This window comes from Microtus oregoni, unplaced genomic scaffold, assembly GCF_018167655.1.
Source record: "Microtus oregoni isolate MIOR12 unplaced genomic scaffold, Mior012 000007F_ref0000211, whole genome shotgun sequence".
Taxonomy (NCBI): Eukaryota; Metazoa; Chordata; class Mammalia; order Rodentia; family Cricetidae; genus Microtus; species Microtus oregoni.
In genome coordinates this window covers 8137071-8150898 of record NW_024543066.1, presented here as the reverse complement: position 1 = coordinate 8150898, position 13828 = coordinate 8137071, and the positions used below count along the sequence as shown (strand labels likewise).

The window sequence follows — 13828 nt, the reverse complement described above, 5'->3', positions numbered from 1 at the left end:
CTTTAGGGGAAATTTTGATGGAGACATTCCATTTAGATGAGTGTTCTAAGGGTCTCTCACTCTCTGCATATTTTCTGGCTGTGGGTCTCGGAATTTGTTCTGATCTCTTGAATAAAGAAAATTCTATGATGATGGCTGAGCAACTCACTGATCTAGCAGAATGTCCTTAGCAATAATTTTATTGCTACATTCCTTTAGCAGAAGAGTAGTATTTGGTTTTACCTATTTATTCTCAGATTCTTGGCTACCTACATAGGTAGTATTGGCATGGGTTTCATCCGATGTATTGGGCCTTAATTCCAATCAGCTAGTAATTGGTTACTTCCACAATTTTTGTGCCAATATTGCACAAGCATACTTTCAGGCAGGATGGTATTATAGATGGAAGGTTTTGTAGTTTAGCTGGTGTTTACCTTTCTCTTCTAGTAGTATGTGGGGTACCTTTAAGAACCATGAACACTAGTCAGTATTGGGTAAAGGCTCTGGGAAGGCACCAGTTCCCCTTTTCTGCTTGCAGTCTAGGTGATGTCTTCAGCAATAGGACCTTGCCACCAGTTTACAAAGATCAACCGGTTACCTGCCCGGCTTATCCTCCCATTTCAGGCCCCATGTTCCTCACGCCCATCCATCCATACTGCTTATTCTGATTCCCATTTCTATGAAGAGTCTTCCAGCCACTTCCCCCCAGATCTTTACTTTATACCCAACCACTTATATGGCTTGTAGCCAGCTTGTTTAAGACTTAACAACTAGAATCTTCAAATAATCAAATAATACATTGTCTTTTGGTGTCTAAGTTGACTCACAAAAGACAATTTTTTTCTAGCTCCATCCATTTACCTGAAAACTTTGTGATTATTGCTTAAAATGAAAACCTTAGTTTGCACCATCAAAATGTTAATGGATGTGCATAGCAGACTTAAAGGCAGACCACATAGCCAGCAGTAGATGGCCAGCACAAACGAACTCAATCATAATTTTGGAGGACATTTTTTCCTTTCATTCTTCTTATAAATTTTGTTTGTTTATCTGTTTATTTATTTATTTTATTCCCAGTTGCAATTTCCCCTTCTTCCTCCCCTCCAAACCTTCCCTCCACCTTCTTTCTGTTCCTACCCCTAATCCACACCAGCATTTCTGTTCAGGATAGGAAACATTTCCCATGGAAATCAACAAAACATGACATATCGTAAGACTAGGCATCTCCTCTCCTATTAGGGTTTGAAATGGCTACCCAGTGGTATGGGATAATGTTCTTGTACACTGTAAAGATTTGTCACTTGTATTAGCTTAATAAAAAGCTTATTGGCTGCAACCAGACTAAGAGAATTCTAGGAAGAGGAAAGGCAGAGAGTCAGTCATAAATCAGATACAGAAGAAGCAAGATGAGAATGCCTTACTGAGGAAAAGATGCCAAGCCACATGGCTAAACATGTTTAGCTGTGGGTCTGCATCTGTTTCCATCAGTTGGTGGATGAACCCTCTCTGTTGAGATTTGGGATAGGCACCCTCTATGTGTATAAATAACATCAGACATCATTACATTGTCTTTTTTAATCCTTCATCTGTGTTTGGTTCTATCCTAGGTCTCTGGGTCATGCAGCCTGTGGGACCTGGCTCTCCTGGCGGTGTTTGTGAGAGGCTTAGTCTCCTGGCATGTTTTTTAGGCTGTTTTTTAGGCCATTGGCCACTTCCTCAGCCTCTAGGCTATCCTAACCCCAGCATATTCCATAGGCAGTACAGACTGTAGGTTGAAGACTTTTGTAGCTGGGTTGTTTTCCCACTTCCTCCGCTTGAAATCTTGCCTGGTCACAGGAGATGACCAGTTCTGGCTATGTATCCACTATTAATAGGAGTCTTAGCTGGCGTCGTACTTATAGCTTTCTGGGAGAATTCCTTGAACCAGTTTTTTATATGATCCCAAAATACTCCCCCTTTCCAGCAGCCTCTTTCAGTACTTTCCCTCTCTGTGACCCCCGGCCTGATTACTCATGTTCCCATCTGTACCTGCCCACAGTCCACCCAGGAGATCTCTTCTCTTTCCCATTCTCAGGGAAAGGACTTTTTTTTAACCTTACATAATTTTCTTATATATTATGGCTTCAAATTTTGTTTTTATGTGATTGCAAATGTATGTGTGTGTATCTCAGTTTGTGTTACTTCTGCTTTTTATTTAGCTCTTTTTTGGTCATTGCTGTTTCTTTTGCCCTATTTTTGTTTGTTTCTGTTATTTTCTTTCATTAATTTTAGAACCCTATTCGTATCCTGTTGAGAAGGGGAGAAAGAAAGGTGGATATTTGAGTGGTGGGGATATGGAAAGGATCTGGGGGCGGGGGGCATTTTTAGAGGCCTGTTTGTATCCTAATAAGAGAAAGAAAGGGTGTAGATTTAGATGGGTAGGGATGTGAGGAGGACCTGGGAGGAGTTGGAGGAAGGGAACCATAATTAAAATATATTGTATAAAAACCTATTCTCAATAAAAAGAGATCAAATCAGTAGTTACAATGTAAATTTCATCAGGAATTTTATAACCATGAAAGAACAGATTCACAGTAATTAAATTTATAATTTAAAATAAAAGGCTAACTTAAGAAGCTCTTTTATAAACCAAGTGGCAATTTAGTTCTACATACAGTGATATCTGTAAAAAGAGTGACATTGTTTCTGGCAAGAGAGGTAAGGTTGAAGCCTCCATAATTGTTTAAATTCCTTCTCCACTGCTACTTATTAATTGGCAAGGAAACTGCCGCTTTTTGGCTATGTTTCTGCTTTTGTTGATTGACGTTATAGTGGATCCATGGATTCATGCAGGTGTCTATACAACTGCCATATAATGGAAAAGTTATACAGAGAATATACCTACATGATAGATAAATCACCATCTATACCAGGACTGCCATAGGTTCTGACTATAAGAGAAAAGAATAAAGAGAAAGTTCTTCAATAAGTAAAATCAAAAGTGTTTTTAAGGAGTGCTGTGTAGAAGAGATAATTGTTCATCCATATGAATGAGTCAGAGAAAATGAAACCCTCAAACTATTTCTAGAGTTTAGTTTGGAGATCTTCCCAATGGCATTATCTAGGTCTGTCTGACATGCTCTGATACGAAACATCATGCTTTTGAAAGACCAGGTGCGGTGCCTCACGTGGAGGAAGTCCCTAGTGAGTACGCACTTCCTGTCATGATGAAACAGTTGGGGAACACACCCTTCTTCATCAGAGGAAGTCACCTATATCTCAGAGTTTGATTACCTAGAGTGATAGCATGCCAAATATTTAGAGTAGCGTCCTGCAGGCAGGAAAAACTATATGAGAATGGGCTACCATCGTTCCCCTGCTTCTGTTTTACTTTTCTTCTTCTTTCTCTTCTGCTCTTTGCTCTTTCTTGCTTCCTTTTATCGAACTTCAATTTAGTCTTCACTAATAAGTTTGTAGACTACTGTTAACTCCCTATTCAAAACACACATATACACAAATACCAAACAATATAAAACAAAACACTTTTATCTCAACTCCGTTTACCATCAGTCTAATATCTTTGTGGCTGATGATCCTGATCCACCAAGCTTTGTATGTGCTTATTTCTGTCTTATGGCTGAATAATGTTTCTGCAGAGGAATATATTTAATTCATTTATTGATTAATATTAATTTTGAGTACAAGTTTCCATGGCCTCATATTGTACATTTGACTTAGAGATATGTGAACCAAAGTATTTAACAGTGTGAAATAGAATATCCTTCTCAGGTATTTCCCAACCATGTCTCATTTTAGTTACAAAATAGTTATCCATCTATGTACATGAGTTCTGTACCCACCAATTCAGTCACTTCTCATTGAGTTTGTTATAGGTGAAACTTTGATGGTATATGTGTATTGTTCACACACTGTCTTTTTCCTGCTATTAAATTTTTCAAGCAATACGATGTTCCAAATATTTATATACTATTTAAACTTTATTAATTATTTATATGCACTATAGATATATTTAAAGTTTACCAGAAGGATGTGTTTAAGTTATGCACAAATACTTTCCATTTTATTTAAGATGAACTAAGCGATTTTTGATTTTGATATCCATATATATCATGGGACCTCTCCTCAGTAGATAGTGGAAGATGATTGCAGTAGATGAATTCAAATATTTATGAGAGATATTTCTGGTCTATCATCTTACAGTTTTGCATTTATCTATTTATGGGTGGCGGGCATGACTTACATGCTACAATATACATGTGGAGGTCAGAGGATAAATCACAGGAATCAGATCTCTTCCTTTACCTTGTGAGTTCTAGAAATTGAACTCTGGTCAGCAGATTTGGTGGCAAGCATCCTAACTACTGAAACATCGCACTGGTGGCCATTCATCCTATCTTTTAATTTGTATAATTCAATTTAAAGATTTTTAATATCATTGTATTATTATGGGAATAATGTGTATTTATTTCAAGACAAATGTAATATATGAAGAAAGTAGAGACAGCTGATTGTATTATACCCATTATCATTTTTATATAATTCCTTTTCAGTGTGGTTAAAAATTTCACATTTGATCCAATTTAGCTGAAGTGATGCATGCAGTTTTAAATCCAAAGGTTTTAACTTTTCATCACTGAACATTATTCTCTCATATATTTTGAAAACATTTTAAGTATTTTATTGTGTATTATTTTATTTAGGCATATTGTTTGTGTAATTGAATGTCATACATTATCTGTAGGTACCTGAAGAAGCAGGAAGGGAGTTTCACGTCCCTTAAAACACTAGGTAAAGGTGGTTGGGCGACCTGGCATAGGTTCTAAGACTTGTCTGAATTCTCTGCAAGAGCAACAGGCACTCTAAACCACTGAGCCTTTCTCCAGCTTCTGAAAATACATTGAAATGGTACAGTGTTACAGTATTTAGACAGAAATATATATCTCCTCTTTCTACTATTTTGTATTATTTCTGATTTTGATATTTCAAGTATTGTAGCAATAAATTTCTTTGTTCATGAGTTTCTGTTTGCATATCTAAGTTCTTATGAAAAGTTACTAAAAATAGAATTAAAGTGAAGAACAAACTTAAGCCTATAACTTCATGGGGAAGATAGCAGGAGGACTCACCTTTATCCTGAGACATTTGCCATGGTATAGCAACATATAGAACTATTTTCATAGGAGTTCCTCATAGAAAATTAATCACCAAGGGGAACTGGATTTGAAAAAGAGTTTTGCTATTCCCTTAAAAACATGAGTTTTCTGCTTCTTACCTGCATTGAATCTGCAGATATCATCTCAAGTAGAAATAATTTCCTTTTTCTGCCCAAGTAAGAGCATTTAAAGCAGAAAATAATACAGCTTAAGATACCTTGTTGTGGATTTTGTTTCTTCACACAAATATCATAGGGAAGAGAGCAAAAAAACTCTGCATTTCATAGTATATTCTTGTAGTGATTCCTATAAATACTCTCTTGGTGATGAGATAATTGCAAATTACTATTTCTTCCTGTCTACATAATCTGAAGGCTGCTAAACTTGTCATAGATTGAAGGCAGCTCTTCATGTATTTCTTCATATCTGTACATTCCTATAGCAAGTACTTGGTCAACCCCAGACACTACACCTGAAGAACAAAGAAGTTGTTTCAATAAAAGTTTTCCAAAGAAGTGTTTGAGACTGTACCTAGGCTGGCATAAGAAATGAGGCTGGTGCAGAACTGCTGCCCTATGTGGTATCCATGGTGTGTGTATTCCCCACTGGGATGTACCTGTTCTTTATTTTGCTATTCCTACTTTTATCTCTGTTATACTTGCAGTGCCCAGATCCACCGTGCAAACAGGACTTGCTGGCTTATCTGGAACAGATTAAATTCTACTCCCACCAGCTGAAAATCTGCAGTCAAGTTAAAGCTGAGATCCAAAACCTGGGGGGCGAGCTCATCATGTCAGCCGTGAGTACTCTGCCTGTCACTTGCACCATTGCACACAGAAGATGCCACCACCATCTCTCAGATGAATTTAGCATAGGACAAGCTTGCTCACAGTTAGTATAAATTGCTTGTGCTGTAAATGTAGTTATAAAAAAGGAAAGGTTATCATTAGGGACAGAGAGAAAAAACTAATCATTATTGATTATCTATCTCTGATCTAAGTTTTAGCCCAGTCATTGCCATTACAATTACTTTCCAGGTTTCTTTTTAAAATGTTAAAATGTTTTTTTTAACTCCAGAGATTAAAAAATATATAGCTTTTGGATACTATCTGGATAGGAAATTTATGGGCATATAGAACAGTTTGTAGACCTTATAAAAAATACAGAGGGAACTTTAAATTGAGCTCTGGAAGATTTTAAGATAAATGTAAAATTATATATTATTTCAATTATTTTATTGTTATAAATTTTTATTTTCTACATATTTATTTTTATAACACATAAATTCTGCTTCTGAGATTAAAAAATTCTCATGTATAATTTTTGATATAGAATATTATAAATATTTTGCATTAGAGGAACTTGAATAAATTTTTCAGTGGCCTTGAGTTTCAAGATGCTTTTAAATTGCCATGGTAGAAATAATGTCTGGTGGTTTTTGCTCATCTTTTAATAACATTGAACATTTCTCTAGAGCAAGTACAGTAATAAAATAATATTTGATGTCTATTTTGGATTCAGTTATCAGTGACTTTGAGAGGACATGGACCAAGATTATAAATTTAAGTTAAAGTATGATGAACATTTTAGGAAGCCATATTGCTAGAACCCTTTTAAAAACTGTACCAGTTTGCTTCTGCATTAGCAGAATCTCATTCTTCTATATCCCAACAGGGAACTTTCTCTTAATGAATTGATGTTCTTGAAGGAAATTAAGTTACATAAAAAGGAAAGGTTATCATCAGGGGAAGAGAGAGGAAGCTAATCATTATTGATTATCTCTCGGTGGCCTGAGTTTTAGCCCAATCATTACAATCACATTCTAGGAGATATTTATTGAATTGCTTTGTTTTCTTTAATATCTGAAGCAATGCAATACAGAAAGGTTAAATAGCTTCTCTGGGGTCATGCAAGTAAATGTCAAAGTTGGGGTTTCCCGTCAGAAACCTCTGTGTTTTCTCTTTTGGTGTTCAGCATTGAATTTATGAAAAAAATTGAGACTGCAAGGCAAGAGTGAATTATTCAGAAAAAAAATTGGTAGGATTTCTCTCATGTTTTTTTTTTTATTTTTGCAAAGGTCAGGGAAGAAAATAAAGATTTATGCCCTTGATATACAAATTTTAGAAAAGAACATAGATGGAAATCAAGGTTTATGATCTTTCACTTTTCAAAAAAATATATTTTATTAGGACACAATCAATGTAAGCCTTACTAGCATGTCTACATAGAAATATACACATATCCATGGGTACATATATATACTACAGACAGAATTATACAATAACTGGTGATGATTTTTTTTACTTAGGATATAATTATATACTGATTGACCAGCTGTACATTGTAAATATCACAAGTAAGAAATTAATTTACTTCATATATACTACTCAACACTGTAGCTATTCTTCATTAAACATGAACAGAGCATATATGCTTATTTACAAGGTACATAGACAGGATTTTCGGGGAGGAGGGAGACGCGAGGCAGGGTTTCTCTGTGTAGCTTTGGAGCCTCTCCTGGAACTCATTCTGTGTACCAGGCTAATCTGAAACTCAGAGAGACCGCCTGCCTCTGCCTCTGAGTGCTGAGATTAAAGGCACGCGCCACCATTGCCCAGCTAACATAAACAAATTTTTATCCCAGTATTTTTATAGTGTGTTGAGTATCTTGCATAAGAGATTGAAGAGCTGTATCATGATGCTGTGTATAGATACTGGCTGCTGCTCGGCCTGTGAGGACGAGGTTTACAGCAGTGCTGCTAGTCTCATAGTGAGCATTGCTATTTCGGGAAACGATCTGAATTCAACATTGAGTGTTTTCTTTCTACTGACTTTGTCACTTGTCCATTATGTAAATTAAAAACATTGAAAAATTATGGGCCAAATGACAGTGAATCAATAATGACCTCTGCATGAGCATATCACATGTGTGCATTATGCTATCTGAGCTGTATTTCTAAACTATTAAACAGCCAGTCTTCTCTCTGTCCTCACTCAGCATTTCACACAGCCATCATCTTTACAAGGTCCGTAGTCACACACATTTGATTTTCCAAATATATACAAGGGCTTTTGTCTTACAAAAAATAAAGCTCTCAAAAATATTTAAGGCATATCCACAGGTACAGTCTTGACAGAGCTATTAAAATAAATTATTTCTATTCTCATAAATCAGTGCCTCATTTAGCATCATCAGAGGAACCTCCTCATGCAGCCAATGGGAACACATACAGAGACCCACCGCCAGATATTCTACACAGAGTGAGAGAACTTGGAACACTCAGCCCTAAGTGGGATGTCTTCATCAAATCTCTCCCCTCAGAGCTCAGGGATCCCAAAAGAAGAGAAGAAAGGAGTGTAAGACCCATAGGGGTGGAGGACACCAAGAAAACAAACAAAGCTTTCTAGAAAATATTATGGCTTCCAGTTTAGTGTTCTTACGAGAATTCGCAGTGTGTCAATGAGTGGGCCTCTGATTCATGTGCCTTCTCTTGGACTCTTTCCTTCTGTTGGTTTGTCCTGGCCGACTGTGATGGGACATATTTGTTCCACCTTATTATATTTTACTTTGTTGTGTTAAAAAATAAATAACTGAGAACGTGGGCCCTAAGGTAAAGGCTAACACCTGAACTGTCATTTCTGTCTGCTAGGAGAAGGAAAGCCAGTTTTCTCGGATGGGGTCATGCCATGCATTAACAACCGCTGGGCAGCCCTCATGTTTGGGGTCGCTGGCCAGCACATAATGGACCCCACAGCTTTATGCGCGCTTTTATTTGGTTACAGTTTGGTATTTTGTTTTGTTTTTCTCTTCTTTTGGGTGGTGTTTTATTTTTGTTGTTGTTGTTACTTCGTTTTTGTTTGCTTGTTTTGGGGGGTTTGTTGCATTGGTCTGTTTTGTTTGTTGAGAAATAACTTAAAGTTGGGTTAGTGTGGAGGGGTAGAGGATTGGAAGGATTTGGGAAAAGGAAAGAATACAACCAAAATATATTTAAATTTTAAAAGTGTTTCAAATAAAACTATGTATTTAAAAAAAATGATTGCTATTTGTCCAGCTAAAATGTAATCTTGAGATATATAGATAGGTTTTACCTTCACCATTGTTTGGTATGGTGATTTAAATTCATGAATTTTACATATTGATTAGCGAGAAGAGGCAGGAGCAATGTAAAACCAAGGACTGGCCATTTACAAGCGGGGCCATCATGTATCCATGTATCACTGTGACTCCAAAGCCACTTGTCATCGTTTGCCCACAGTTCTCCATTAGAAAAGGAATCTGCCAGAGGAAAGCATGTCCCCCTTTACGTCTCTTGACATCTGCTTGCAGGTGGATTCTGGGAAGCTTTTAGTACATTTCACTTTTGTGTGCCAAACTCTCCTTGAGTAGTCCAGTGACCCTACATTCACCTTTTCTTACCTTCCTCCGATCTCCTTGCTTCTTCCTATCTGTCTTTTTTGTTGTCTTTCAATTGAAAGCTAACCGGTCCTGGGGTATCTTACAGTCAAGCACACTGTTAAAACACAGAAGCTTATTTTTAACTCTCACATGGGTTTTGTATTTAAAACTAGATCATTTACAAAATCAGGCTTATGGGACAGGACTCTTAGCAAACACGCTTGAGAAAGCAGTGAGTCTGGGTGTTTGTGACTTCAGCATGAATAGGCAGAATATATTCTGTGGGTGCTAGAGTTTAAGGCAGAGAAGCTGAATAAGTGAAGTGAAATGTTTTGAAATACTTTCTCATAATACAGCATCAAATTAAAATCCATCACCTCTCATTTGTAAGTCTATACGATACACATTTATTCTGAAGTTGCATGTTCTCACTATAGGAGACCAAAGCACAGTTCATTAAAATCAGAAAACCTGCTGAGTGCCTCTCTCTGCCAAGTACACCAACACATCTGGACCACAAGACAGTCACTATCCAGCGGGTCTTTGATGATGCTCATGTCCGTACAAAAGTAACATAAATATAATGCCTGCAAGTGTGTGGATGCATGTAGAGCAATGCAATAAACTGTGTACTTATGGTATGCAGGGATGTGCATGATTGAACAGGCAAGGGAGTAATTAATTTCTCCAGTATGCAGAGTGGGAAAGTGAAAGGTACAGAAATTGCCTGATCTAAATTTGGGCACAGACTGATCAGTAGCAAGCATTTTGTTTGTTTGTTTGTCTGTTTTTTTTTTTTTTGTAAGAGGACAGAAGAGGTTTCAGACACATAAGACAATAAGACAAGAACACATAGAAAACTAGCTTGGTTGGAGGTAGAGGAGCGGAGTGATTTGACTGGGCACAGCATTCATTGCTTATACTGTTAGTGTGTATACTGTGGAGTGAGGGTAAACAGGACTTCACTTTGGAGATTATTGGCTTGAAGCTTGAGAGGCACATGAAGAAATCTGTGCATTTGGTAGTTAACTGTTAGATGGTACTGATAGGTCAGAAAGCAGGGGACTGGGGAAAGCGACTGGTTGGAAGGGCTTGTTTAATAGAACTTAAAAAGGGAAGCAATGAGCATGCCTATAGGCATGAAATCTCAGTAAGCCCAGGAAGTGCGAAGTCAATACCCAATTGTAAGTTAAGGTTGTAACCAATTGTAGGTAAGAATGAGCAAGACTTACTTTAATGTTCTGGGAACTGGAAACTTAGCTAATGATGGCAAAACCCACTAAATGCTACACATAGTGGGAAGATCGGGTCTAGAAGAGTAGGTAGGTGTGTTCAATGTTATTCACTGAAGCTAGGTGACTATAGGGCATGTGAGGGGAGAAAGGTCTAGGAGAAACTGGAGCTGCAACTGTGGCTCTTAGAGAAGATAAGAAACAGCTGAAGCCACTCACTAAACACTAGACAAGGATTATAAGAAACTCGCTGAACAGGGATTTTCCATAGTTAGTTCCAGAAGACCTTTCATACTGCACAAGTTTACTTTGACACTTTAAACAAACTGGGGAATAGTGACTTCCAGAGAGTTGAAGAGAACTCAGGGATTTTTGCTCCATCAGCTTTGTGTCTCTGATTTCAGTTTTGTTACTATCTAGACCAAAGAAATGTCTTTAGTCAGGATGAAAAGAAGCTGAAGTGCATGTCTGTGGCTTCCGTTTGCCCTAGACATTGACAAGAAGAGCTTTCCTGGATGGCAAAGTGTGATGAAAATCAAGCTCATTTTGTCTATCTGTGTTGTAACCTGGATGCGCATTCTTTCCTCAGTGTAACCAGCTGTGTTGTTCTGAAGAAAAGGTGGGTATTGGTGGCAACTGTTTTAACATATTCTTCTGTGAATACCAGAAACTCAGCAGTACCTGCTCACGTCTTAAACATCTGCTATTAAAGCCATAGTTTCCTATAGAAACTCGTGAATTTCTTAAATGAATCACTTTGCAAGAGTTGATGACTATAAATGATGTCGACAATCCATGTTCTCTGAGCCTGAAAGGTATGTGTAAGACTCCTTTTTAGAAAGTACCAGTAATCAACTTTAACATGGAAAAAAAAAACAGGATAGCCAAAATAATCCTATACAATAAAGGAACTTCTGGAGGCATTACCATCCCTGACATCAAACTCTATTATAGAGCTACAGTAATTAAAACAGCTTGCTATTGGCATAAAAACAGAGATGTTGACAGATGAAATCGAATTGAAGACCTGGATACTAATACACAAACTTATGGACATCTGATTTTTGACAAAGAAGTTGAAATTATACAATGGAAGAAAGAAAGCATCTTCAACAAATGGTGCTGGCATAACTGGATGTCAACATGTAGAAGAATGAAAATAGACCCATATCTATTCCCATGCACAAAACTCAAGTCCAAATGGATTAAAGACCTCAACATAAATCTGACCAAGCTGAACCTGATAGAAGAGAAAGTGGGAAGTAGCCTGCAATGTATGGACACAGGAAACCACTTCCTATGTATAACCCTACTAGCACAGACGTACGAGAAACAATAAATAAATGGGACCTCCTGAAACTGAGAAGCTTCTATAAAGCAAAGGACATAGTCGTTAAGACAAAAAGGCAACCTACTGAATGGGATAAGATCAACCCCCATCAGACAAAGGTCTGATCTCGAAAATATATAAAGTACTCAAGAAACTACACATTAAAATTCTAAATAACCCAATCAAAAAATGGGGTATTGAACTGAACAGAGAATTCTTAACAGAAGAATTTTAAATGGCCAAACAATACATACTTAAAGACATGTTCAACTTCCTTAGCTATCAGGAAAATTCAAATCAAAACAACTTTGAGATGCCATCTTACACCTGTCTGAAAAGCTAAAATCAAAAACACCAATGTTATCTTATGCTGGAGAGGATGTGGAATAAAGGGGAACATTCATCCATTGCTGGTGGGAATGAAAACTTGTGCCACCACTTTGGAAATCAGTGTGGCAGTTACTCAGAAAATTGGGAGTCAACCTACTTCAGGATCCAGGAATACCACTCTTGGGAATCTACCTAAGAGATGCCCAGCCAGGCGGTGTTGGCACACGCCTTTAATCCCAGCACTCGGGAGGCAGAGGCAGGTGGCTCTCTGTGAGTTTGAGATCAGCCTGGTCTACAAGAGCTAGTTCCAGGACAGGCTCCAAAACCACAAAGAAACCCTGTCTCGAAAAACCAAATTAATAATAATAATAATTAATAATAATAATAATAATAAAAATAAATAAAAAAGAGATGCCCAATCATTCTACAAAAGCATTTGTTCAACTATGTTCATAGCAGAATTACTTGTAATAGCCAGAACCTGGACACAACCTAGATGCCCCTCAATGGAAGAATGGAAAAAGAAAGTGTGGCATATCTACCCATTAGAGTACTACTGAGAGGTAAAAACACTGACATCTTGAATTTTGCATGCAAATGGCTGGCAATATAAGACACTATCCTGAGTGAGATAACCCAGACACAAAAATATCAATATGGTATGCACTCACTCATTAGTGGATTCTAGCCATAAACAAAGGACATTGAACATATAGTTCGTGATCCTAGAGAACCCAAAGAGAAACATATATAGATACTCCTGGAAATTGGAAGCAGACAAGATCACCAGTCAAAAGTTGGGAGCATGGGGGTAAGGGCAGAGAAGAAGGGGAGAGAAGGGAGAAGGGGAGGTTTGAGGAGAGCTTGGGAGAGTGGGATGGTTGAGATGGAGGAAGGACGGATATGGGAGCAGGGAAGGAGATATCTTAATTGAGGGAGTCATTTTGGGGTTGGCAAGAGGCTTGGATCTGGATTCTTAGGAGTCCATGGGATGACCCCAGCTAGAACCCTGGGCAGTGGAGGAGAGTGTGCCTGAACTGGCCTTGTCCCATAGTCAGACTGATGACTATCTTGAATATCACCATAGAGCCTTCGTCCAACTATTGATGGAGATAGAGACAGAGACCCACATCAAAGCACTAAACTGAGCTCCCAAGTTCCTGTTGAAGAGCAGAAGGAGGGGGAATATGAGCAAGGAAGTCAGGACCATGAGCAGTTGGTCCACCCACTGTGACAGTGTGCCTGAGCTAATGGGAGCTAACTAACTCCAGCTGGACTGGAACTAAAGGAGCATGGGATCAAACTGGACCCACTAAATCTGACTGACATTTGGGACAGACTGGCAGGCCAATGATAATGGCAATGGGATTTGTCTCTACTGCATAAACTGGCTTTTGGGGATCCAATT

General features: G+C 37.9%; 1 protein-coding gene across 1 annotated transcript in view; it reads left to right on the top strand.

Moving 5' to 3' along the window:
• Ctnna3 (catenin alpha 3) overlaps nucleotides 1–13828 on the top strand; it is a 1347523-nt gene that overhangs the window by 1295299 nt on the left and 38396 nt on the right. The window contains exon 17 of the mRNA XM_041655198.1: nucleotides 5797–5931. Within this exon, the coding sequence (XP_041511132.1) occupies nucleotides 5797–5931 (135 nt within the window). The remainder of the gene's footprint in view (nucleotides 1–5796; nucleotides 5932–13828) is intronic.